Source organism: Mauremys reevesii, linkage group 13 (genome assembly GCF_016161935.1).
Source record: "Mauremys reevesii isolate NIE-2019 linkage group 13, ASM1616193v1, whole genome shotgun sequence".
In the NCBI taxonomy this organism is placed as follows: Eukaryota; Metazoa; Chordata; order Testudines; family Geoemydidae; genus Mauremys; species Mauremys reevesii.
In genome coordinates this window covers 20612734-20640391 of record NC_052635.1, presented here as the reverse complement: position 1 = coordinate 20640391, position 27658 = coordinate 20612734, and the positions used below count along the sequence as shown (strand labels likewise).

At 50.7% G+C, this 27658-nt stretch overlaps 1 protein-coding gene across 4 annotated transcripts in view; it reads right to left on the bottom strand.

Annotated features, from left to right (window-relative positions):
* Positions 1-1042: 1042 nt before the first annotated feature.
* ACSS2 (acyl-CoA synthetase short chain family member 2) overlaps positions 1043-27658 on the bottom strand; it is a 74348-nt gene continuing 47732 nt past the window's right edge. For 3 of the 4 annotated variants that reach the window (XM_039498327.1, XM_039498331.1, XM_039498330.1), the window contains 14 exons: positions 27435-27510; positions 26411-26528; positions 23813-23851; positions 17795-17932; positions 17249-17419; positions 14859-14992; positions 12558-12690; positions 11849-11905; positions 11281-11361; positions 9675-9783; positions 9376-9444; positions 4870-5046; positions 3335-3409; positions 1043-3016 (listed from right to left, as the gene is read on the bottom strand). In XM_039498327.1, the coding sequence (XP_039354261.1) occupies positions 2889-3016; positions 3335-3409; positions 4870-5046; positions 9376-9444; positions 9675-9783; positions 11281-11361; positions 11849-11905; positions 12558-12690; positions 14859-14992; positions 17249-17419; positions 17795-17932; positions 23813-23851; positions 26411-26528; positions 27435-27510 (1505 nt within the window). In that variant the 3' untranslated portion in view covers positions 1043-2888. The remainder of the gene's footprint in view (positions 3017-3334; positions 3410-4869; positions 5047-9375; positions 9445-9674; positions 9784-11280; positions 11362-11848; positions 11906-12557; positions 12691-14858; positions 14993-17248; positions 17420-17794; positions 17933-23812; positions 23852-26410; positions 26529-27434; positions 27511-27658) is intronic. The other variant, XM_039498328.1, reaches the window with a different exon arrangement.

Genomic DNA, 27658 nt, shown 5'->3' with positions numbered 1-27658 from the left:
AATACACATTTCAAGGGACCATTCAAGGTGAATTGGCCCATTAACATCTCTCCACTCATGGGGGCGGGGGAGGCAGGTGCAGGGGGAGTCAGGGGGCAGTTGTTACTGGGTTACAGTTTGTTGTAATGAACCATAAATCCAGTGTCTGTTCATTTCATGATTTTTAGTGTCTAGCAGAGTTACGCATTTAAGCTCCCAGGCTCGTGTTCTGAAGGTGCTGTGCAGGTTTCCTTGGAGGATGAGGACTGAGAGGTCAGACCCAACGTGATCGCTTTGGGAGAAGTGTTCACCCACAGGTGACAGGGTGGTTTTGTCTTTAATCATTTCCCTGTGTGGGTTCATATGAAAGCATCATGATTGTCTGGCTATGGGACCCTTCATAACTTCTCAGGACAGCTGGGCTGATGCTCACTTTCCCCAACCGGCAGCCCTCTGCGAGAGGAGCACATCCAGCAAGGAGAAGCCATTCTTGCGGGACACCCCTAGTTAAGTGCTTGGCGATTCACTGCAATCCTGAGCAAAACAGCATCTCCAGGGCGAGTGGAGGGCTGAAGGGCTGTGAAATCCAGTGAGACATGAATGGAGGACAAAGGTTTCCAGGCTGCCATGCAGTGAGCTGGAGTGCCCCCCCATCCCTGCACCTTTATGTGAAATCTGTAGGTCTCCCATCAGTGATCTCATGTGCTGCAGCAAGGCTCCATCTTGGGCTTTGATCTCCATAACCCGCAGTTTCAGCTAAACATGGTTTATGGACAATGACAAGAAGTCCAGTCACTGCCTGCCTGCAAACCTCCTGCCGGTATACACTGGTCACACAGAAACAGGACACGGATCTGAATCTATTGCACACTCAGATTTACCGTAACTGCAGAATTTAAACTCCTGCCCCAAAATTCCAGGTGCCTTCTGCATCAGGTGAGTGATGGTGCAGATCTGAAGCGGTAAGTCCCAGCCCAAATCCACGAGGGCACTGCAACTAAGATCTCCATTTACCAACCACCCCCAGACCGTCACCTGCAAATAGCGAGCGCTCCAGAGTAGGTTTCATTTTTATTTCATTGAGTTTTATTCCAACTAGAACAGGAGTCTAGCTGTTTTCCAACCAAAATTACAGACCAAGATAACAAAGGACAATATGGTTTTGAAGCTATTCCTATGAACAGAATGTAGCAGGTTAAAGGCCCAGTCCCATTGCTGTTGATTACACAGGTCAAACGGATACACAGAGGTTACAGATCACAGACATGTACATGTAGCATAAGAACAGCAGAAGTGAGTGACATTTAGCAATGAGACAACTCAGGGCGACCCTAACGTTATCGATTAGGACTTGGCTTTTGGGACAGAGCTTGAATTTGTTTTGGCCAAGTGCCAAATAGTTGTATGGATAATTCCAGCATTTTTTGGGCAGCCACAAGACAGCCAGGGTTGCACATTTGAAAACCTACTTTCTCCGTATGTTAACGTGTAAATTATCAAATGAGCCTGGAAGCCATTTCTAACACAAACACATCACAAAGGCAGTGTCTCCCCAGAGCAGTCCCAAGGCACGGCCGGAATTAAGCAGCATGGAAACTGACTCGTAGCAGAAACCCTGTCACCATCCGTAGCCTTCATTGTCAGGTATGTTCAGGCTGTCGGTCCCGAGTCCGAGCAAGGGTTTTCCCACCATGAGGCAGCACGTCCGATTTAAAGCGTAGACTTGATTTAAACCCCTTTCACTCCGTTTTTCGGATGAGGAAGCACCTGGTTGGAATAGTAAGGCCCTGCCTGCCCCTTTCCACGTACTGTGAGACGGGACACCTCTGGATACGGGTCCTGTTTGCCTAGCAACGGGGAAGACACCTCTGCATAGTTCTCAATCACCTTTCCTTTGATATGTGTAGCACCCACTCTCCCGCCCCTCCCCCCAAGGCAACTGGATGAGCTATCCCTACGGAGATTAACTGGCACCAGCATGATCTACTGGAACCAGCAATTGGACAGCAATAGCACACTATGGAGCACAGCACGTCCCAGCACTGAACTCAGCCCTTCCTGACTGTGATTCCCTCATACATCCACTGCTCATGGAGGACCCAGTGCTGGGACAATCTAACTCCTGGTGCCAAGCAGTTAACATAACAAAATATTGGTACCAAAAGAGTTATATAAAACGTCACTAATCCCCAAAGCCCCCAGCCACACACTACTCCCTTGCCGAGCCCTGGAGAGCTCAGCTAACATACAGCTCAGACTAAACAGATTTGGTGGAAAGAAAATTAAAAATAACTTGCACAGCTACAGAGTTGCAGATGCTTTTTCCAAAACTCCCCTCAGCCTCCAACAGATGGATACAGAAGCAGCAGCTTATTTGCAATGTGGATAGTGGCAGACGAATCCCAGTATACTCTGGTTTACTGAGAGCAATTCCAGTCGTTCTGCATTAACTTAGAGAGATTGTTGCCGGGAATCTGTTGGAGCCCAAGGCGCATAACTACTGTTTGGGAGCAAAACACCATTTGCCATCAAACCACCAATCCCCACTCTGGGCAGGATGCCAGGCCCTGCCCATTACACAAAGTCAATTTAAAAAACATGAATAAAATGATGGAAAAGAAAACAATGCAAGTCATTCTGCAATGAGTGACTGAGGCTGGAATTTCAGATACGCAGTATCAATCAACAACATAATGTACATCCTCTCCAGAGGCACAGACAGCTAGATATAACACAGAGAGAGGACCAGCTCGAGAGCCCATCTTCGCCTCACTGATGGCATTTCACATTCAACTTGACAGGTAATGGCTTCTCTTCCCCAGTGAATACAATACTCCTCCGGACGGCCCCTGCTCTACTAGGACTTGGTGCTTCGGCGTCTCTAGTCTGAAGGACGGCATGCAGCTCTGCTACAGCACAGTGTCACACCTGTTGCTGAACAGGTGGTTTATAACAGCTGGATCTGCCACAGTTGAGGTATCTCCCAGATCTCGGTCGTTCTTTGCAATCTTCCTTAGTAAGCGCCTCATAATTTTACCTGTCAAACAAAGAGCTGTGGTGATTCACCTGTATGTCCAGAGAGTCAAACCAAGACTCAGTAGGTTTTCAGGGGGCTCCCACTGAATAAGCCATACTGGGACATAGATTTCTTCAAGTCTAGACATGCAGAGACCTGGGCAATCCAAGACAGCTGGACCCCACCAAAACCTATTGTAATTATCCTAGACTGCTGATCCCCACTGGGAGCACTCCGGTGACTCCCTTCCTCCGGGGCTGCCCAGCCTGCAGACACCAGGAGCTCTGCTGCTTGCTTCCCAAATGGTGTATCTGAGAAGAGTGAACCAGGACTCCTTACCTGAGCGGGTCTTGGGCAGACCAGGAGCATGCTGGATGTAATCAGGGGTTGCTATCGGTCCAATTTTTTCTCTAACTACAAAACAGAGATTTTCAGTATAATTATTAAGATTTCCCAGAGCTGCTTTTTAGGGCAAAGTGACTCAGTGAGAGCTGGAACTCAAGTGAGCAGCAAGTGGGACAAACGAGCCCACCAGGGCTGCACTGCGATGACTCCGATATCTCCGCTGTTGGCAAAGGTGCGGATGTTTGCAGAATGGGGCCAGGCAGCACAATTGCACTGCTCAGGATTCTGCACCTGGAGACCCAGGGCTGGAGGGGAGGAGAGTGCATGCAGCTCTCTACAAAACACATGTTCTCCAGCTGCAGGAGAGATGTTTGACCATTTCTATTCTCTCTCCATTGCTTCTAGGGCGCACTTAAGGACCTGAAATTAAGACAGCTTTCCCCAGGGTTTGTGCCCATTTCCACATAGCAATGAATGACCCCCCTCAGGGTTCCCCTGGAGCAACAGGCAACCTGGCTGCATTTTGTTTGCTGCCTTGTTCACGCACCACAGTCATCTCGGATGTCAATGGAGCTCATGTCAGTTTAGCTGGACTCCCACATGCATCACATCACACCCATCTATTTAACTGCTCTGGTACGGTGCACTGGATTCACCACCAGCTTACACGAGCTCTTCCAGTCTCCCATCCCGCTTGGTACCACGTATGTGAGTTTACAGCAGCAAATGATGAGCCAGGAGAGGAATACAAAGAGACTCCCATGGGGCCTCTGCATGCCCATCACTGTCACTATCACTGTCTTCATGCCCATCCGCTAGCAGTATGGATGGGCTTTGGAAGGGACGCCCTGAGGCGGACGTGAGACCTGGACTGACATTCCCTCCCCTTCTAGGAAAACCAAGTCCACAGACATTGACCAAAACATTTTGGTTTCAGTTAAAAGGCAGCAGCAAGCACAGCAACCCATACGGTCCATGCACCAGCACAGATCACAGCTGCAAGAACCACGCATGCAGCTCCCTCCCAGCAGCACCCACGCCTGCCTCCAACACACACTCAGCGAGCGGAGCTGGGGAATGAGGGGTCTGGGCACATGCCAGCACAACAGCCCCCATGCCCGGGTCTGGAGAGGCAGAGGCTGTCCTGGAAAGCAGGAGCCTCATGCCACTGCCAGCTCACAGGAGGCAGGGGGTGTCACATGAGCAGCCACAACATTGGGAGATCTAATTTTAGCCTCTGCCAGCCCTGGGACTCGACCCTTTTCCTTGATGCTGCTTTGTTACCCAGGCTGCAGGGGCACAAGGGGCTCAGATGGGAACTGGCCATAGCCCTGGCAGGGAACTGGTGTTCTCTAGGCAAGAGGCACCTTCCTTTGGCGAGGCCACATTGCTTCACTCCCCAGCAGGCATGTCAGCCCCTGCAGAGCCTTCGCCACGTCCAGCAGAGCCCTCCCCTCTTCTCTGGCGACAGGGGGCACCTACCACAACAAACCCTACACAAAAAATGCCGACAGCTCTGCCGCCGTTACCTTGTTTTCTCAATTCGTCCATCAGGGCCATGGTGAATTTTTGGCCATCCCTCAAGGTCACAAAGCAGTAGAGGCATTCGCCTTTCACTGGGTGGGGGTGACTCACCACTGCAGCCTCAGAAACGGAGGAGTGCTCCACCAGGGCAGACTCCACCTCCGCGGTGCTCAGCAGGTGGCCTGGAAAGAAAGAGGCAGCACTTTGCTGAGTCCAGCAGTGTCTGGCTCCCTTGCTCCAGAAGGGCTCGCTGCAGAAGGGCCCTGGGAGTGAACAGGGCCCCTAAGCTCCAGTTGGGTGGTCTGTTTGCATGCACTACAATGGACTCTTGGGAGATTCTGCTCGGAGCCTATGAGCAGCCCCAACCTCGTTCTGGGGAGACAGCAACGGTCCCTCCCTTGTGCCATGTGCCCCACCCCTGGATACTTGACAAACAGCAGGAGCTTTGTGTAAACAAAGGGAGAAGCCCAGGAAGCTACATTCTGTCCAGAACACGTGTCTCTGAGCCGGTCCTTCCATGGCTGGGCAAGCTGCCACCAACCACTGGGTGCTGATAACACCTAGCTAGCCCACTGGAATTTAATGACACACCGAGCAGAGCTACCCATTAGTTATGGGCTGTCACAGAACTGTCACTTTATCACACTAACGCCCATGGTACAGGAGAATCTGCATTCCTACCATACCCCAGCCAAAGGCAGAGGGAGCAGGTAACCAACAGGCCACCTCTGTCAGTTACAGGAGGCAGCCGGGGAGCAGGAAGCAGAGTCCAAAAGTCAATGGTCACTTTAGTAGAGCGTTTGATACACTGCACTGAAATCTTACTAGCAAACTTCAGTCAAGCTACTATGGAGAGGAGCAATTTCATGGGGACTGACACTGGCTGAAGGGCCATAAACAAAGAGTAATAACCAGTAGCAAGCTGAGGGAGGCACCTTGTAGGCAGCACAGAATTCAGGGGTGCATAGCATGTTAGTGACACTCCCAGAGTACATTAAAGCAAAAACAGAAAAAGAACCAGGGACCTGGTGAGATGAGAAGTGCAGGCAGGATCCTACACGGAAAGCCGGCTGAAAGACACCATCGATAGCAGGGGTGCAGACAGCACTACTGCCAAAAAAGAGCTAGGATCCATAGCGCACAGTGAATTGGAAGCAGCCTGCAGTACGACAGGGCAGCAGAATGGCTGAGGCGATAGTGGAGAGCATACACAGAAGCTAACCGATAGAGCCTATCAAAGTAACCTGACATCTTTTTTTTAAATGAGATTACAAGTGGTGTGAAAAAAATAATAGTGTTGATGTAATAGACTTAGACTTCTGTAAGGCATTGACTACCGCACGACATTTTGATTGAAAAACTATCAAGATTTAAAATAAACCTGGCACACATTAAATGGATTAAAATCTGGCTAACCAATAGGTCTGAAAATGTCACTGTAAGTGGGTAATCATTATTGAAGGGGTGGGTTTCTAGTGGGGTGCTGCGAGATTTGTTCTGGGCCCTACTTTATTTAACATTTCTATCAACGACCTGGAAGAAAATAGAAAATTGTCACTGAAAAAGTTCACGGATGACACAAAAACTGGAGGAGGGGTTAATAATGAAGAGGACAGGTCACTGATTCAGAGTGCTCTGGATTGCTTGGTAAGCTGGGTGCAAGCAAACAATGTGAGTTTAAATACGGCTACATGTAAATGCATACATCTAGATACAAACAATGTCAGCCACACTTACAGGATGGAGGATCTATTCTGGAAGCAGTGACTGAAAAAGATTTGCAGGTTGTGGTGAATAATCAGCTGAACATGAGCTTCCAGTGTAACACTGTGGCCAAAAGGGCTAATGCAATCCTGGGATGCACAAACAGGGGAAACTCGAACAGGAGTAGAGAGGTTATTTTGCCTCCTGTATTTGGCACTGGTGCAAACTGCCGCTGGAATCCTGTGTCCAGTTCTGGTGTCCACAATTCAAGAAGGATGATGATAAATTGGAGATGGTTCAGAGAGGAGCCATGAGAATGAGTAAAGGGTTAGAAAACCTGCCTTATAGTGATAGACTCAAAAAGCTCAACCAATTTAGCTTAACAAAGGGTGACTAGATCACAGTCTACAAGTACTTACATGGGGAACCAATATTTAATAATGGGCTCTTCAGTCTAGCACAGGGGAAGGTCTAATAGGGTCCAATGACTGGGAGCGGAAGCTAGACACATTCAGGTGTAAGTGTTTAACAGGAGGGGAATTAACCAATGGAACAACTTACCAAGGGCCCTGGTGGACTCTCCATCACTGGCAATTTCCAAAACAAGATGGGCTGTTTTCCTAAAAGCTCTGCTCTAGGTGTTTTTGTGGGGCAGGTCTCTGGCCTGTGTTACGCAGGAGACCAGACTGGATCACCACAATGGGCCCTTCTGGCCATGGACTCTATGATTCTATGTAACAACCTGCTGTGTCATGGAGCAGTAACCCAACGCGGTCTCCTCAGACCTTACCCAGCGTACGATAACCAGCACTGGGAACTGCCTTACAAGAGATGAGGGAAAAAACTGAGGGAGCTCGGAGGGGGAGGAAAGGATTGTGTTTCAGAAAGGTTTAGAAGAATGTCTCCAGCTCCAGGCACCAGCTTAGCAAGCAGGTGCTTGGGGCGGCCACTCTGGAGAGGGGCGGTAGGTCCAGCTATTCGGCAGAGGGTCCCTCACTCCCGGTCGGAGCGAAGGACCTCCCGCTGAAATGCCGCAGATCGTGATCGCGGCTTTTTTTTTTTTTTTTTGGCTGCTTGGGGCGGCAAAACCCCTGGAGCGGGCCCTGCCAGCTCGACCAAATGATAGAGGGGGGAGAGAGAGAGAGAGAGAACCAGCAACCAGGATCCGACTCGGCATGCCAGCAAGGGAGGGGTTATTTAGCCTGATACACTGAATGAGGAGCAATGGGATAGAGGGAATTAGAGACATTGGCTGAACCTCAGACAAAGCTTCCAGACTGCATGGTCATCAGCCCTGTGGAATCGTCTCCCTGGCAGTAGGCAGGCACCATACCTGGAGACAAGATAAAGCACCAGAGAATGGCTGGGGACAGCCTGCCCTGGCTCCGGGAACAGGGGCTAATTTCACCAGGAGCTTCCCCCTCTCCCAAATGTCTACAAGTCAGATTAACAATGTTATTTACATGGTGCCTTTAATCCACTAGCAGGAAGCGGTAACCATGGTAATGCGTCTCACTGAGCTCCTAGAGCATTCCCTGCTGGTCACTACTCACACTCCTCCAAAGAGAGGCAGGCTGGCAAGGCCCTGCCACGAGGCCAGTCCCGCTGGGTTCAGTGGAAGTGCTCCTGTAAATGATGCCTCCAGACACCTGGCAGGCATGACAGTGGGATGTCTCTCAAGTTACGACTCTGGTTTGTATCATGGGCTGAACACACGTCTGACCCTGCTTACTATTGTCCTGTATTGCAGCCAGCACCTCGTTTAGGAAAGGTGCGTGATGCCTTCCGGAAGGAATATCGCTGAGAAGATGGCAATTGAGGGCCACTAACTCCAAATGTCTCAATTACCAGCCCCTACCCATGCACCGATGGATCTTCTGCACAGGGACTTGCAGGGTGGGGCGAGTATGACTGGGGGAGGGGCCTGGAGTGTCCCAGTGGAGCACCTGCAAAAGGGACAGGAACTCTAAGAGCAGAGGTGCTGCTCTGAGTGGGGAGCCAACCGCTGCCTCATGTATGATGGCCTGGTAGGAGAGAGAGGGCAGACAGGACATGATGTAGCTGGAAATTCTAACAAACCTTACTCTGAGGGCGAGATCAGACTGTGGAGGGGGGTTTCAGGACTTTTGTTATTTTTGGCTCTTGAGCTATTTAAGAGTAAAGTCACCGTGGGTAAGAAATTCCTTTGCTAAGCCTGTGTTCCTTGCTTTTATGCCGCACTGTCCATGAAAGAGTTAAACTAGAAGCCCAGTGTGCTCACAGCCTAGATGGAACTCTAGGGGAGCACGTGTAAGTGACAGGGGAGCTCGGGATGTTTCATCCACCAGATTCTGGATCTGTGTGGTTGGATGAAGGTGTCCCAGGTCCTCAGACAAGAGTGCGCCGGAGGGTCCAAGAGCTTGAAACTGTGACTAGTCTCTACACAGACTCAGCTCTTTTGGAAACCTGGGGCTCAGGAACTGGCTGCACTCATAGGCTGGTGACAGCATAGAGGGACAATGGGCCAGGCTGCAACAGCTAGTGCTTGAGTAAGCCCCACGCATGGCTGGCTACAGACAGTTTACTGGCTGTGTGCTTCCCTTCTCAGTAGCTTCAGCTGAGACTATCCAGCTGTGGCCAGAGGCTGTGCAAACAGCCACTGGTGTGAGTGCGCCTCATGCTGGGCGAGGAAGAACTTGCTGCCGGTGGCTGGGAGTGAGGGGGGATTCCCTCTCTCACTGCTTTGTAAAGGTTAGCTGGAATTTTTAACCTGCACCTTTAAAACACGTGCCTCCTCTCTCCACCACAGCCAAAGGGTCTGTTCTCACCAGAGACGTTCAGCATATCGTCGATGCGCCCCGTGATCCAGTAATAGCCGTCCTTATCTCTCTTGCAGCCTACAAAGAACCAGTCACCAGCATGAGGACACAGCAGCAGAACTCAATGCATCTGACAAACGAGTCAGGGAATGGAATGCAGTGAGATCCCAGGGGCTCTCCCACCCCATGTGCTGCTAATCCCCAGCTAGCAGAACAGCCTACCAACCCTCCTGCTCAGAAAGCAGGGATACCGAGGAGGCCACACAAGCTGCCACTCCCTGGGACAAGGCTGCTGCCTGAAGTCTTACCATCTCCTGTCACGTAGTACCCTGGGAACTTCTTGAAATAGGTGGTCTCAAATCGCTGGTGGTTCCTGTACACTGTGCGCATTATTCCAGGCCAGGGCTGCTTAAATACCTGTGGGAGAGGATATAGAGATGTGGCATAGAATCAGGAAGCCCCTCCGGTACACAGCCTTACATGAGCATGAGTTCTTGGCCTAAGTTGTAGGTCACGGTCTCTAATGGGCTCTTACTTACACAGCCAGAGAAAGACAGAGGAGTCTAGCCAGCAGATAGCCATGTCTGTCTCCTGCATTACTCCTGGGCCTATTCACTAGCTCAGGCCCATACTACCCTTTGTCCGATCTCTGATCTCAGCTGCCGAGAGCAGGATGCTACAGCGTTTTAACCAAAGTCTCTCAGCACCCAACACACAAAGGGCAATATGCTGCTTCTACCTTTACATCCCCATAATTGTATAGTCATTAATTACAGGGTATGAAGTGTGTTTTGTCCCTTGCAGAGAAACCGTAGATTCCAAGGCCAGAAGGGTCGACTGTGATCGTCTAATCTGACTTCTAGAACAGTGGTTCTCAACCAGGGGTCCAGGGCCCCTTGAGGGGCTGTGAGCAGGTTTCAGAGGGTCCACCAAGCAGGGCTGGCATTAGACTTGCTGCAGCCCAGGGTAGAAAGCCAAAGCCCTGCTGCATGGAGCTCAAGCCCAGGGCCTGCCGCATGGGGGCTCAAGTCGAAGCCTGAGCAACTTAGCCTCACGGGACCCCCTGTGGTGTGGGGCCTCATGCAATTGCTCTACTTGATACCCCTAATTCTGGCCCTGGGTTTTATATAGAAAAACAGCTGTTGTGGCACACGTGGGCCATGGCACATTGGGGGGGGGCTCAGAAAGAAATAGGTTGAGAACCCCATTCTAGAACATGGGCCATAGAACTTCCCCCCAATAATTCCCAAGCCATACCTGTTAGAAAAACATCCTACCTTGAGTTAAAAACTGTCAGTGATGGAGAATCCACCGTGACCCTCAGTAAAAGATTTAATCGTATAGGGAAGAGCTGCTCCCTCATTATGAGGGACATAAGTAAGATCTCCCACGGGGCAGCCAATATTAGAGAGGTAGGACACTGCCCTATCAACATCCCGGATTCCCAAACAGTTGCAATCACTGACTTCACCCCGAGCATCAGCTCATGCTGCAGAGAGCTGATGGCTGGGAAAGCCCCAGGTCCCCTTGCTCCTGATGGCGCACTCTACCGCAAACTTCCTAAAGAGGGGAGGATCTCACTAAATAGCCTTTAATCCCCCGTCCGCAACACTTTCTTCAATTATACAATAGCTCTGATGACAATCTACGGGACTCCTACACTGGCGGTTAGAGTCCAACGTCATTTCTAATGGCACAAGAACGTCTTGCAGCACAGATGTGAAAAGTGTAACTAGACATGCTTGTGAGGGGATAATCTCACACCAGTTCAGGTCCCTGGCTTGGAACCAACACGCATGTGACTCCTGCTCCCCAGTGGGAACCAGCCAGTCACCCGGTGAGCCCCAGCTTCTCCACGGCCCTGGTGTAACTGTGACAGGGCTTGGTCCGAGCCTAAGATCAGCAGTTCTTTACCAGGTAGCCTTCTGCTTCTCCCTCCAGCTCCTCCCCGGATTCATCCAGGATAGCAGGGACAACACCGAAGAATGGAAACGTCTGCAGGAGATGTTCATGGAAAGAGAAAGTTGAACAGTACGAATTAAAATCCCTTAAAACAGACAAAGGAAGCGCAGAGTGAGCCTGACTTTTGGGAGGGATTCAGTCCCTGAGTGTCTGCCAGTAACCATACAGATGGAGCAGTAAGTCTCTCGCTAGGCTCCATTATGGCCATAGATCCCCAGGGAATTCACCCCTGCTTAGGCCTGGCTCAACCCCTTCCAGCCAATGCTCATGCTGCCCAGGCTTTGGGGAGGGAGAGTTCCCCCCACAGATTATCTAGGGAGTTCAGTATCACGCCTGCACTGGGCAACGTAGCAAACCAGGTAGTTACGCTCACGGAGGGCCCTGTCGACACAAATGGGGCCTTACAGGTGACACTGAGCCTAGGCCCCAGCCCAAGTCACTGCCCCGGAAAAATCCCAGCAGCAGGAGAGCACAGAACAGAGCACGCCAGCCACAGGGCGCTTGAATGGTTTCTACTCACCGCGGAGCCCGGCTTCAAGGGTGTGGCAGCGGGGAGCGGCGTCAGCACATGGCCACCCTGCGGGAGGAAGCAACAGAGATCAGCCATTCACACTGCCTGGCCCCTCACACACAGACACTACCCTGCCCTGGATTGTGCTCGGATGCTGGGCAGCAGCTCGGGGCACGGCGGGAGGAGGGACTGGTGCACAGGCAGGATGTGTGGCAGGGAGTAATGCACTGGGGCAGCTTGGCAGAAGACAAGAAACAGAGGGAGGAGTGCGGGGGCACAATGACGTATGGGCTGAGGAGAGGCAAATGAGATGCCTGGAGAGCAGTAACAGCAGCAGCCAGTTGGACACAATAGGAACAGGAGGCCAGAGAGCTTGGTCTTCTACCCCGCCAGCCCCTAGCAGTGCCCCTGTCTGAGAGGCGGGCCCCTTACTGCCTTGTAATCAGAGATGCACCGGGCAGGGGGGAAACAGGAACAAGCTCCCCACTCACCCCTAGCCTCCATGGGAGCATGTGTGGCTGTGACGCTCCCTGGGCTCCCGGGAAGGTTAGACCCCATTGTGCTGACACGACACTGGAGCAAGCCCGCAGAGCAGCCTGGCACCTCACAGGGACTGAAGGGGGGCAGCGCCTGGCACCCTTAGAGGTTACAGAACTCCCAGGGCTCCCTGCTCTCAACCAGGGGGAGGTCTGAGGTGAGCTGGCAGGGAGGAACTCACAGTCTCTGTCTGCCAGAAGGTATCCACGATGGGACACCTCTCTTCTCCAACCACCTGATAGTACCACAGCCAGGCTTCGGGGTTGATGGGCTCCCCGACCGTCCCCAACACTTTCAAGGATTTCCTGCTGTACCTGCAGTGACAAGCAGTGGGTTTCACACATGCGCACGCGCTCTCTAGCCTGGACCGGGCCACAGGGAGACTGGCTCATAGCCCTGTTTCTGAGCTTGCCCAACCCGGACAGCCAACTTCGGCATAGGGGACCTCACTGACCATCCAGTTTGGGTTTTCAAGAGCTCCTCCAGGACCCAGCGTGTGCGGAGAGGGGAAGTACACAGAGCAGCAGCAGAGCCAGCCCCTTGGTCTGACCCACAAAGACACTCCCTAGCAGTAACGGCAGCTCAGACAGCAAGGACTAGAGTCCTTGCAGACTATAAGCTCAGGGCAACTTCTGTTCCCATCAGCCTTCTCAGTCCCTCCACAGTGTCTGGGAACATCAGGCTGGTGGTGGACATGGAACACCTCCAATGCAGGAGCTCTCTGTGCCCAGCACACACCCCTGCAGTCCCGCTCCAGGGCTGATGGGAGTTGTCCTGCCACGTAATCCGGCCATAGCCCAGAACTCTGGCATCAGAACATGAGGTAGGTGTTTCAGACTCTACCTAAGATCAAGCCAGGGGCAGCACTGAGAAGTGACATAAAGCAGCTCACCATAACCCACTGCCCAGGGTTCAGAAACGCAACCTCCAGATTCCTGGTGCCCACTTACAAGCATCGTAACAGGAAGGTTCTCCCAGTTGTGCAGGCCAGACACAGCACAGACTCATTGACTCAGGCTTTAGAGCCAGACACGATCATCTAGTCTGACCTCTTGCACATCGCAGGCCACAGAACCTCACTCACCCTCTCCTGTAACAGACCCCTAACCTCTGGCTGAGTTACTCAAGCCCCCAGATCATGGTTTAAAGACTTCAAGTTACAGAGTACCCACCATTTACACTAGTTTAAACCTGCAAGTGACCCAGGCCCCATGCTGCAGAGGAAGGTGAAAAACCACCAGGGTCTCTGCCAATCTGACCTGGGGAAAATTCCTTCCCAATCCCAAATATGGCAATCAGATAGACCCTGAGCACTTGGGCAAGACCCCGCAGCCAGACGCCTGGGAAAGAATTCTCTGCAGTAACTCAGAGCCCTCCCCATCTAGTGTCCCATCACCGGCCACTGGGGATATTTGCTGCTTGCAGTGGCAGAGCGGGTACATGCCATCACAGGCAGTCTCATAGATTCATAGATTCTAGGGCTGGAAGGGACCTCGAGAGGTCATCGAGTCCAGTCCCCTGCCCTCATGGCAGGACCAAATACTGTCTAGACTATCCCTGATAGACATCTATCTAACCTACTCTTAAATATCTCCAGAGATGGAGATTCCACAACCTCCCTAGGCAGTTTATTCCAGTGTTTACCTAGGTAACCCATTCCAGTTCTTCACCACCCCCTTTCAGGTAGTTGAAAGCAGCTATCAAATCGAAACACCTACCCATAAGTTTAACCACCCTGACAGTTAGGAATTTTTTCCTAATGTCCAACCTAAATCTCCCTTGCTGCAGTTTAAGCCCATTGCTTCTTGTTCTATCCTTAGAGGCTAAGATGAACAAGTTTTCTCCCTCTTCCTTATGACACCCTTTTAGATACCTGAAAACTGCTATCAAGTCCCCTCTCAGTCTTCTCTTTTCTAAGCTAAACAAACCCAATTCTTTCAGCCTCCTTCGTAGGTCATGTTCTCTAGACCTTTAATCATTCTTGTTGCTCTTCTCTGGACCCTCTCCAATTTCTCCACATCTTTCTTGAAATGCGGTGCCCAGAACTGGACACAATACTCCAATTGAGGCCTAATCAGCGCAGAGTAGAGCGGAAGAATGACTTCTCGTGTCTTGCTCACACAACACCTGTTAATGCATCACAGAATCATGTCTGCTTTTTTTTGCAACAGCATCACACTGTTGACTCATCAGAGCATCCCCTCCATATACTTATCAAGCTCAGTCTTGAAACAAGTTAGGTGTTTGCCCCACAGCTCCCCTTGGAAGGCTGTTCCAGAACATCACTCCTCCGACAGTTAGAAACCTTCATCTAAAGAAAATGCTCCAGACAGCTGCTCTTGGGGATCCACAACCCATCTGCTCAAGGAGGGCAGGGAGCTCTCAGGCAACTAGTCCCAAGCCAGTCCTGTGCTCTGGGGTCCTACTGCCTTGTGCCCACGGAGCTATCGGGGTCCCTCCCCCGCTGGGGAGCTGTGCTTACTTTTTGACGGGCTCATCGCCGTACTTCATGAGCAGTCGGATGGCTGTGGGCGCAGTGTAGAACTTGGTCACCTGGTACTTGTCAATGATGCTCCACATGCGGCTGACGTCTGGATAGATGGGCAGACCTTCAAACTGAGCGTGAGACACCAGTCAGCACAGCCACTGCCCAGCCCTTGTGACGGGCCCTGGGGAGAGCCTGGCACCCTGCCCTGGAACCCAGGCAGCTGAGACTGAGCACAGCGGGGCCCAGGGGATGCTGGGAGCCCACCTCGCTCCAGGCAGACCAGGCATTAGGCCTAGGCTCTGCTCTGTTCAGGCAGCCCTCTGTGCCACCGAGTAAGGCAGGGACCAGGTCTCCTCCACGATCCGGGCTGGGAACCTCTCCTGAGCTGAGCACAGCTGTGCTTGGGGGCACGAAGGAACAAGAGCAGATCAGAGGTAGGGATCTAAGCTACCCCGGCCCCCCCACCAGCCAGTGCTCCAATCAGGGGCGGCTTTAGACATTTCGCCGCCTCAAGCACGGCAGCACGCCGCAGGGGGCGCTCTGCTGGTCCCACAGCTCCGGTGGACCTCCCGCAGGCACGCCTGCGGAGGGTCCACCGAAGCCGTGGGACCAGCGGACCCTCCGCAGGCACGCCGCTGAAGGCTGGCGACCGGCAGAGCGCCCCCCGCAGCATGCCGCCCCAAGCACGTGCTTGGCTTGCTGGGGCCTGGAGCCGCCCCTGGCTCCAATGGCTCCCAAGGTTCAGCAGTTCTGCAGAGGCGAGGGCCCAGAGACCACTGGTGTATGTCCTTTAGGTTGGAGATTAAGGGTGACTGGCTCTTCATGCCTCCCCTGCTCCTCCCAGTCCCAACCCCCGCCTCACTTTTTCCCACTCCAGGGAGAGCTCCCCCTGCACACTCACGAGGGCTGGCAGGGCTTTCCTCCCCGCAGGCACAGCCCCCTCTGCTGCACCCCCTGCTGGTTCTGGGCTCCATGGCTTATCAGCGCCAGGTAGGGACACATCTCCCAGGCAAGTGGGAGAGAAGGCCAAGTGCAGACTGGCTCCAGCCAGACGACGGCCAACGTGGCCCCTTCTCAGGACAGCCATAGCACAGAGCCTCCTGGATGTGGGTCCTGCAGCTCGCCCCCAAGACAGGTGGGGAAAGCCAGCCCTACCATCCCAGAGAACGCAGCTAATGCAGGCTATCGGAACAAGGACAGCAGAAAACTTCCGTGTTCCAGAACTGCACTGGGCCTGGAGGGCGTAACACACGGCTTGCAGACCCTGCCATCCTGCTTGGCATCGCCCCAGAAAGGAAAAAAAAAGTTCTTCCTCCTCCTCTTCCCCCCGAGGAGTCTGGGGTCTGACAAGTCCCTGCCCTGGTTTTGCTGGGGTTCCTGAGTGGGGGTGCTGCCAGCCTCTCTTCCAAGTGTCCTTCAGGCACTGGAGATAAATGTGCTAGCAAAGCATCACAGCAGCAAGACAAAACCCCTCCCAACAGCAGCTCTGCTTTCATGCTGTCCCAATACCCTGATTCATTCACTCTCCCATCCCCGCAGCATCCTCCAGGCCCTAAGGGCAAACAAAAACCACTTGTTTTCTTACACAAGTGTGGAAGTACAGAAAGAACTGACAGGGATTTGTAGGGGATCTTAATGCATGACAGTCTTTGTTAGCCAGAGTTAGGCTTGCTGTAACCCTAATAACGCGAGATTTGTAGAAGCGAGGATTGTGTGAGGCGAGCAGAAAAGAACTGTGTGAGAAGTTGTTTTGACTTTGTGTAGATAATGTGTAGATAGACTGGCGTCTCTCAGAAGTGAGAAAAACAAGATATCAGGATGACCCATGTATAAACAAAATGTGGCTGTTGCTTATTATTGTCTGTAACAAAAGTATAAATGCTTGTTGTAATTGTTTACCTATTGAGAGACCTGTCTAGGAAGGGGAGACCCTATGTCCTAGTGCACTCTCTCCCTGCTGTAGCTGCTAAACAGAATAAAGTATCTGACTCTGCTGCACCCAAACAAAAAGCGAGAACTGAGTTTTTCTCCGACACAAGAATCTCACAAACCAAGCCCTTCCTGCCTTATCACAAAGCAGTGAGAGCAACAGGCACTGGCCTCCTCTGCTGAGCCCTCCAACTCCACTTTGTGAGGCCTGCATACCGGGTGCCTCGCCCTCCTCACGGGGCAGCACTCTGCTGTTGCAGCCTCCAAGGCGCTGGTTACTGCACAGCATACGCACTGACTCCCAGGCTGCTTTTCAAATGAGGTAGAGAGAAGAGCAGGTCACAAGGGCAGGGGGTTGTGCTCATTGCAGAAACAGACAGATATCAAGGGAGGCTGCTCAGCAGCAGGCTGGTCTCTACCTTTGGGGAGAAGCTCCCAGCCCTCACAGAACTTACCAATACACTGGTTGCCCCATTTGCCAGTGGTCCGTAAGTGAGGTAGGAGTGGCCAGTTATCCATCCGATGTCAGCCGTGCACCAGTAAATGTCCTCAGGATGGTGATCAAACACATACTTAAAGGTAGCAGCTGTAAAAATCATATATCCACCCACCGTATGCACAACGCCCTGCAACAAGAACACGTGATCAGCAGGGGACGCTTCAAAGGCAAAGCCACCCCCAGCCCTCCCAAGCTGACCAGCACCAGACTGGCAAGTACCAGGAGCAGGACTTCAGAGTCTGAACTGGAAAAAGACAGCTCCATCCCAAAGCTTCCACCTCTCCAGCTCACAGCTCGCGCAAAGTGCAGCAGAAAAAACAGAACCGTAAACTAAGTACTTCATCGAGTGCTCCATACCTGAAGTATGAGCGTGGTTCATCTCTAACTTCCCCCAGGGGGTAAGCCCCTATTACTGATATCTCTGAGACCTAAGGACTAGTTCCCATTACAGACATCATTTCTGGCCAGCGAAGCAGTATGAGTTAGCCATTGTGAAAGATACCTTGGGTTTCCCAGTTGATCCACTGGTGTAAAGAATGAACAGCTCATCTTCAGCATCGCACCATTCAGGCTCACACTCCTTGCTGGCATTCTTCATAAGCTCATGCCACCAAAGGTCAACATGGGAATTCCATGGAGTCTGAAGAAAAGTGAGAGATGGAGGGGATGATCTCCAAAGGCAGCTAGACTGGGCAAGCAGAACACGCTGTAGCAGAAGGCTAATCAGCTCGGAACAGTGCTGCATGTTCCATGCCCCTGAGCACACCCCTGCTGCAAAATCATGCTTCAGAACCACAGCCTCCATTAAAAAAAGGGATGTTTCGCACCTACAGGGTTACCAAGAAAACTTTTAAAACGTGACCTGAGCATAACAGGTGCAGCAAACGTCGGCTCAAGTCTGCAAACAACCTGAAACTACTGACACACCCCCATCCACCACAAGAACTTGGCAGTGCAGTTAGTATTAAAATACCTAGCCCAAGGGACGCTGTGCCAATGGGTATTCATCAAGCCTCCAGGTTTTCCTTTATTGGAAGCTGCACAGACGCTCAACTGGTCAAAGAACCAGGGGGCCGTGCTGCAGAATTTGGGTCCAGTCTGCTGTGGAGGACACAGGCCTCAAGTGGAGACAACCGCAACGTGGCTCAGGGCCTTTCCTGGCCATCAGTGCCAAGCTGCGCGAGCTAGTGGCCATTAACCTGACAGCCACTGTTCATGTAACTGAATATCTCCCCTCTAAGGAATGACATCCCTTCCCAGCTATGCACAGACAAACCTGACACACTCTCCTATCTTACTGGAGAGGCGGCATTGCACTGCCCTGCACGGAGCTGGCCAGTACCCAGGAGAAGGGGCAGGGTTAATAGCCAGCTAGAAAGCCCAGTACAACGCCCCTTTGTGCTTTCACTGCCCATCAAGCCACAGAATCCGACCTGGCAAAGACTCGCCCACCTCCCAAGAGCCTCGCCAGGCTGTTCTCAACACAACACTCTTTGGCACTTTGTTCAGTCTAGTTTTAAGATGTCTCAAGTGATGGGGCTTGCAGCCTTTATGGAAACTTATGTCCCACTCATCACCATCACTTAGTTTAGCGTACACGGTTTATCTTTCCACCATCCCTGAGAAGTCAATCTCTGCAGCTCCCTCCATCGCGTCTGTGGCTGGGCTCTGAGCCCCCTCCAGTTTGTCAATACAGTTCTGGGAACATGCTGCTCACAAATGAAAGCAGCATTCCACAGACAGCTGCTCCAGTGCCACATGCACGACTTATCTCCCTCCACTGGAACGTGGGGCCTCCGAGCTGCACCTGGGTCTCCTTCGGCAGCCATTTCACCTTGCTCACTCAGCTGGGAGGGAAACCCTAGGCCCATCCGGCAAAGCTTTTCCCATTCTGCCTTGGTATGAAAGTAAAACTGTACATGTGAGATTGCCCCCTAGTGCCCTCAGTGCAGCCCTGCACAAGTTTCCTTTCTTCGATCCCCAAATAAACTCCACACAGGATTCTCCAGTCCAATCACAACAGTCCTCCTTAGGGTTTGATTTACTAACAAAGTTCAAAACTAAACACAAGAGTTTTCTCTCCAGTCAGGCACAGCCCAAGCTCCCCGCGTCTGCTTAAAGTACTTCCTTCCCTAGCAGGCTACTCTCAGCTGTTCTCAGCAGCAGCAATTCCTCAGAGGAAGGGATCGGACTTCTTCAAGGGACGGCAAAGAAGAAGGCTGGGCTGCTGTCTGGTAGGAGGAGGAAGCGGATTCAGCATTGTAGGAACATAGGGTTTTGTAGCAATTCCTACAATGGAGTTAAGGTCTAACTTGCCTGAAGCATGAGGGTTTATATCCATTATGGTTTGGTCTTGTCTAATGTAACTGAGGAGATCCTCATTACCCACCATATACGAATCCTTTGTTAGAGAGACCAGGTGGGCAAAGTAGTATCTTTTATTGGACCAGTAACAGATATTCCCTCATCCACCTTGTGTCTCTAATAGCCTGGGACTGACACAGCTACAACTACAGTGCATAATCCTTTGTTGGGATTCAGCTACGTCGGTGTCTTCCGTGGTGGCTTGTGGCAGAGAGTTCCACACGTAATTATAAACTAAGAATATTCCTTCTTTTTCAGTGTTAAACTTGTTGCCTATAAAATTAACTGAATGATTCCTTGTTCCTTTATTATGAGAATGGGAGATCCTGTTGCCCAATCTCCCTTCTCTATATTGTCTATATCACATCCCTTCTTACACATGTCCTCTCTAAATAGTCCTAATCTTTCACACTCTCTTTATATGGCAGTATAGTACTAAGTTTTCCTCACCCATCTCTGCATCCCACCACCACCACCCCCTGCCCCATCCCGTCTGCTATATCCTTTTTGAGACAGGATGATCAGAAGCAAAACCAGCATTCTGGGTGAGAGCAGGTCAATTTAAATAATCAATCAATTTATTTCCCAAGACTTATGATTTCTCTCCCCTTTGAGCAGATGCTTTCACTGAGCTGTACATAGAAATGCTTCTGTCTTTCCCTTGAATTATTAGTTAGCTTGGAATCTATCAATGTGTTGGAGAAACTCAAATTATTTTAACCCGCAGTATCTTGTACTCATCCTCAGTGGCATTAATATGCTATCATGTACTCTGCCCACATTCCTGGCTTTATCAGAGGTCCCTCGGAAGTTCTTCACACACCATTAGTTAAGTTACTGAAGACTACGATCTGAAAGTTTTGCCATTTTACTGCCCCTTGTAGAACGGAACTTCGTGGCAACCCACTATTAACTTCTATCAATATTGAAAACTCCCCATTTTATTCCCACTCTGTTTCCTGTGTCAGCCAGTTTCTGATCCATGACAGTAGTTTGCCTCTCAGCTCATGACTACTTGGTTTCCTTAATAGCCCTCTCGTGAAAGACTTGTCAAACACATTTTTGAAGCCCAAAAAAGTATCAATGGGTTCTCCTTTACCTACCATTTTGCTGACATGTTCAGAGTTCTGTTCTGGGGTCTGAGACAACTAAGGAGGCATATGATAAAAGTGCGTCAAATCACAAATGGAGTGGAGAAAGCAAATAAAGAAATTTTATTTACCCCTTTCACATAACACAAGAACCCAGGGTCACCTGATGAAATTAATAGGCATCAGGTTTAAAAACAAAAACAAGCAAGCAAGCAAACAAACAAATGGAAGTACTTCTTCACACAACACACCGTCAACCTGTGGAACTAGTTGCCAGGGAATGTTGTGAAGGCCAAAATTGCAACTGTGATCAAAAAGAACTAGATAAGTGTACGGAGGATAGGTTCATCAATGGCTACTGGCCAAGATGGTCAGAGATGCAACCTCATGCTCTGGGTAACCCTAAGCTTCTAACTGCCAGAAGCTGAGACTGGATGAGAGGGGATGGATCACTTGATGATTGCCGTGTTTTCTTCGTTTCCTCTGAAGCATCTGGCCCCAGCCACTGGCAGAAGATAGGATATTGGGCTAAATGGACCAAAGGTCTGACCCAGTATGGCTGTTCTTATGTTCTAGTAGATTAGATGCATGACTTTGTTTGTCCCTATTATGTTAATCTAGGCATTGTTATAACTAACTTTAATGATTGCTTAGACTGATTTCCTTGATGCCGAAGCAATGTTCACACAATTGATTTCCTGAGTCACCCACAGTGCCTTTCTGAAAGCAAGGTACATTTGCTACTCTCGAGAAGATGAGCTGATTTTAAAAAGTGACTGCGTATTACTGCTAGTGGGTAAGCCACATCATGAGTTCCTTTAGAACTCCTGGATGTATCATCCAAGCCTGGTGACATGTTGCAATTTAGTAACTAATGTACCTCAACACCTCTGACCCCTCGGTCTGACAGTGGCTCCTATTAACCTAAGGAGTAGGTCTGGAGTAGCTCTCTCCCCCATACCCTCTGATTGACATCCAGGTAACGATATCCATGCAAATAGTGATTTAGCTTCTCTGATTTACTGCTTTAATTCCCTAGTAGTTCAGCTAACCCGCCAGCTCTCCCCAAGCTTCCTGCTTCTGCAGTATACCTAGAGAATTCCTTCTTGTTTGTGTGTATATCCCTTCGGCTATCCGTTCCTCCAGAGCCCTCTTAGCCCTCCTAGCTTCCCTCTGACATGCCATGGCTCACACTCCTTTCTATTGGCAAATCTTGACTTTATCTTGCTAGTTACCCACACTGTGCTATCCTGGCCAGTCTGCTCCCACAGGGTGACACAGGCCCTGTGTGACTCCATTATGGCGGTTTACAAAACCATCCTGCAAAGTAGAGTAGAGAGATTTCTGAGTATTTCCTCCTTTTTTACTTCAGAGCCTTTTTTAGCCGCTTCCTCTATTTTTCGATACCCCTTCTCTATAGTTGATGTCACCGTGCTAGTTTTTGGTAGAATTCCTCCCCTGAGTACGTTGCATTCAGTTATATTGTGCTCAGCATTACTCGTGGGTCAAGTAGTAATTATAGTTGAGCCAACTCTTGTTTGTTCTTCGGACTAAGTCGAGAGTACCCTCTGCTCGTATGTACTCTAGAAATTAGCTAATACAATTCTCTTGGCTTCTGTCCCGCAGCTTGGGACAGGCTCTCTGCTCATTCCCAATGCTACGGCAGGAATTAGCGAGATACAAGAGAACAGAGGGCAACAGTGATGATCTTCAAAACAAAAAGGTGGGATTTTCATAAGGGCCTAAGGGAGGTCAGCACCAAACTCCCATTGACCTGAGCACCTAATTCCCTCAGGCTCCCTCAAGCATCCCAGCCTAAGAACTGGGCAAACCCTCCATTAATGGAAACAGTAGGCATGCAGTGTCCACGCCCAGAGTAGCAGCACCTTGCCAGCAGGAACAGGATATCCTGCTGCAGTTCTCCTAGAGCCACCCTGTGCCCCTTCCTGCCCAGCCTCCATTACCCATGTCAGCACACTTATAGGGGCCAGCCAGTATATGAGAGAAGTGGTGAACAGCAAGATAGGCCCATTTCCCTGCTGTGTTAATACGGGTGGTAACACAAGGCAAACACCTTATCACCAAAGCGTACACACTATTATAAACTGATAAGAGACTTTATTCCAAGGAGCTGGTGAGAGGGCTGGGCCGGGCAAGTTCCTGCTTGTTCAGAAGAGCCTACTGCTTAACAATGTCTCGCCCACGACACTGTGCCATGGACAGCTGCACTGCCTAGCCACCTCTTTTACGATGCAGAATGCTTTCTGAAGAGCCTCCCTCATCCAGATGGAGCCCCTCACGCAAGCTCCTTTTTCACGTAAGGCAGGCATTAAAGCTGCAGGCTCCTTGCTGCACAAAACCCCTCTTACTTACCCATGTCAATGTCTGTTCAGTTAGAAAAAATATTTCATTTGAAAAGGAACATCAATAACGGGTTTAGCGAGGATTAGTAGCAGAGCTCTCCTTACACAGAACAGCTGTTGGAAAGTTAACTTCAATTAGTGCCAACTTCACTACAAAAAGAGGCTAATTTTAAGACCCATTTTTAAAGGTAAACAGATTAAATGCCATCCTAATACTAGACACACGGCTCGTACATCTGCCGTGAGCCTGCTGAGTATTGTGCGGCTCTCTCCACACCATCAAAATAAAACTAGGACTTCTGCACTAGTCGTTTACGAAGGGGAAAAAAAACAGGCAAGGATATTACCACCAGACAAACCCTGACCCACATTATGAGAGTCTCTGATATTTGTTTCTCCATCTACGCCTCTGCACATTCATACCACTACAGAAGATTTCTAAAATGTTAACACAATAAAGTTAGCAACAGCACCCCATCCCAGGGGAGTGGTCTGCAGACCCCTGGGTGACTAAGGCCAAGGGGGTCAGTGAGTCTACCACTAACATGCAACTGCTGGTAACCCGATTAGGAAAATACACATGGCCGTGCACAGAGAGAGAGAGAGAGAGAGAGAGAGAGCGCTGTTAGAGAGGTGGAGCACTGAGAGGGAAGCAAAGGGGAGAGGCGCTGAGAGGAGGAAGCTGCTGCTAGAGGTAAATACCTTGGGATGGAATCTCTTTGAGCTCTCAGTCTCTTTTTCCTGTTAAAAATCCACAAAGAGGGTGTGTGAGTTGAGAAGTGGAGGATCCACACTGGGCCTTTGTCCACTTCTGTGCACGCAGGGAGTTTTCCGAGCTAGCATAAGAATGGCTCAGCAGGCAACACATTCCTATTTTCATGGTGACGGACGCTCAGCCAGGAGGCACTCTCTGAATGAATGCCTGCCCTTCATTTCCACTTCAGTTCCACTCCCTAGAGATTCGCCTCTTCTGATAAACACTGTCCAGGCCACCACCACTGAGCGTGCACACAGTCCATTGGGAGTAAAAGCACAGACCAGTTACGCAGCTATTTAACCCTCACAAGGTGTGTTCCGTCCAGGAGCAGCAAGTGCAGGTGGACAGGGACAGGCATGGACTCAGGACTAAATATCAGTATTTCAGAGAGCGCTTAAATGGATTTACCAGGAGGAGGCGTTGAGTAATTAACAGCACCCCACAGCATCCATCACCCTTCTGGGTCTTGACAAATAGTAACTCAGTCCTAGGTTACACACACAACCTGACAGGCAGGGCCCAGACAATATGTACCCAGTGTGAAGGCAGGCACCACCACCCCGAGAGAAAGGACAGACTACAGCCTACAGATCAGATGAACAGAAGCAGAATCGCTAGGCTGCAGTTAATCTATTTGTTCAAAATGAAGTGTGCCCACTATTTTCCCTGTATTTGGAGCTACCCAGCACGGCTAACAGGCCAGAGTTGTAGTGTAGATCAACATACAGGGCCAGATTGTCAGAAACAAGATGGGGACACACTGCCCCCTACAAAACAGTGCTAACATCACAGATCACCAGCACGCCTATGCAACCTGGAGCCTGCACATCCATGCATGCAAATACCCCATCTGCTGTGCACACATTTTTTGAAGGATGCATATGGATCATTACTTTGAAAACATGCCCAAGGAGCGTTCACTAAGCCCTCCCACTGGAGCATAAGATATTGCGTTCCACACTTGGGCGAGCAAGCACACCGTTCAGCAAGCCTCAAACCTGCCATGTATTGCCACTATTTCCACAGTAGTCAGTTACCACGACGACATGTCAGAATAGCAGCTCTCCCAATCACTCAGTCTCCCACCCATTCCGGTCACACTTGGGACCGTTGGATTCTCTTCCCTAGACATGATGGACAGCACAGGCACTGACCTGTGATACCACCTTGCAAACAGGGCAGAAGGAGCAGCTTCAGGGCACTAACTGGAGCTTTCGCAATCTTGGGTAACTGGCAAGGAGGGATTCCACCTCCACAAATGGGCTTCAGTCTCCTTCCAGCGAGAGGAGGCAGAGATGGGCAGCATGTCTCTTGAAGTGTGCATGTGCACAGCATGACTGCATGCCCCCTCAAGTACTTGGACACCATGGGCAGAGCATCTCCCTCCTTTTTCAGTCTCCTGCACTTCACTGGCTTCCACCCCTGCCTGAAGTGTTCTCCAGGCATCTGGCCCCAAGCCCCTTAGGCACCTTCAGCTGTGCTGGAGAATCGCAGCAAGCCCTCAGGCCCAGCAAGGCCACACTTCACAGAGTTCTCCCACCACAGAGAGAACAGACAAGACTGCACTCAGGAAACATGCTAAAAACAGACTGAGTCTGTGCAGGGCAATGCCCAGGGACCTATCCAAAGGTGGTACTTCCCACGCCCGATCCTTCCCCGGGAGAGACAAGCGATCTTCTAGAATGCAATGAAGTTGCTAATCACCTAGAGAATTCCACTCTCCCCACCCTGCCAAGCTGCGCTGCCTTCAACTCCATCTGCAAGGAGGGAGGACACTTGCCCTAGGGTCCCTAAAATAATTTTATAGGCAGCTGGTTTCTCTCAGATGGGGGAAAGCCCTGGCTTGCAGACTGGTTGCCTCCGAGAAAGCTGGACATTTACTGATCAAACAAGACCCTGTGCCTTGCCTCAAGAAGCAAATGTCACGTGCCCAGCAACTGCAGCTGTTTGACCTTTCTAGTCAGCTACTACAATACTGTGCACTTGGTTTGCCTCCAGGCCACTCAGTGAAAGCTCCCATTTACCCACAGCTTGAGCCGCTGCTCAGCTGATACAGCCGCCTCTCCCCATGCTGTCAGCAAGGAGATAGAGGCGAGGCTGGGAATCGGACTCAGCTGTCAGGGTTATGGGCACTTTCTGGGAAGACTTGTCATTGTGCCTGGGAGGGGAGATGGCTATTTTCGTTCAGAAGGAAAATTCCCCTCAGGGAGAGGAACATGTCTTGTTCTAGCTCCTGGGCTGCTCAGCGCAAGGAATCTTGCACTAATGTGGGTACCCCAGCCATTCCTTTTGGGAAGCTGCCAGGGAGGTTAAAGGAAACAGCAGGATGCCAGGAGGGGCTCAATCATTTCATTGGGTGGGTGGTGGTTCTTGAGAGGTCACATTGCACCATAAATCCAAAGGGGCGGGAACAAGCAGCAGGGAAGAGTCTGCACATAAACGCCCAGAGAAGCATCACAGTGGTGGTTGTACTGATCGATTTGTTGGGCTCACACCCAGAGCAATGAGGGAATCCCTCCTCCTAGCTTCCTGCGGGAACCCACCTGTACATCCTGGCACAGCCTCTTCAGAGGTGGCGATTTGCTGCATATCCCATCTGACACCAGCTCCTCCTCCCTTCCCAAGTGCTTGACCACAATGCAGTTTTTCAGAGGGGAGTCCCTGCAAAGGGAAAGGAGGAGTCATTAGCCTGCCCCCGTAGAGCCACCAGGCTGGGCAGTCACGGACCCGTTATACAGGCCGCTGCAGAGAGAATGAGGCTCTCACTGCACTGGCTGAGCATGTTGGAGCTGCACAGCTCTCTGAGGCCAACATGCTGATTTTATGCGATTAGTTACTGCTGAAAGCAATCATTCCACCAGTAACGGCACGTGTTTGCTCCCACAGCCACTGTCTCAAGGAGCTAACTGGCAGAGCAGGGAGGGCACGGAGTCGTACTGGATTCACCTCGTGTCTCCCTCGAACTGAGCACCTGAGCTTCCAGCCTCAACATCTAACTGACACATAACCAAACAGCAAGGCTACCACAGCAAACGACTCAGCATTCACCTTCATTCCACTGCTGGGGAGAGACCTGCACCTCCATCACTTCTCCCACCACCACTCATCTCCCTTCCCTGTGTCATTGCCAGATCCCGGGACTGTATTTCCTAGCACCTCAGGGAAGGGGCTTTCCCAGGCAACCGGAAAGGAAAAACTTCAGTCAATTGTCTGGGTTTTTGTTTTGCTTTTTGCCAAACAAACAACAACAACAAAAAATCAGCCAGAGGGCACCAGGTGAGATCAGCTTCCATCAATGGCTACTGAGCACACGTTACACCCAAGACCAAATGGCCTGCACAGCCATAAGGTGCACAAGGTACAATATGCACATTTAGAACAGCAGCTCAAGGTAAAGAGGTGTCTTTGCAGTGTATATCTGGGCACACATTAGGACCCACCAAAAGGGGGTTGCTTATTTCCAGATTCTTCATCACCCTCCACATGGGTATTTGTAGGCTTAGGCCTACACCAAAAAGATGCCTCAGCTGACTAAGATCCCCTCATTCCAGGCGAACAGGAACTTACATGTCTTTGCATTTCTGCAGGGCCTCGTCTGCGATCTGCTTCAGGTTAATCAGCTTATCACCTCTATAAAAGGCATCTACAAAACAGTAAGTGAATCATTAAACTAGCTCACTAGCCAGGACAGCCTACAAATACTTGAAGGTTATTGGTATTAAGGAGGGGAACGAATGGTTCCGGGAGGATGACTGGAAAAGACCAAACGAAATGGGGAAGAGAATATTTAC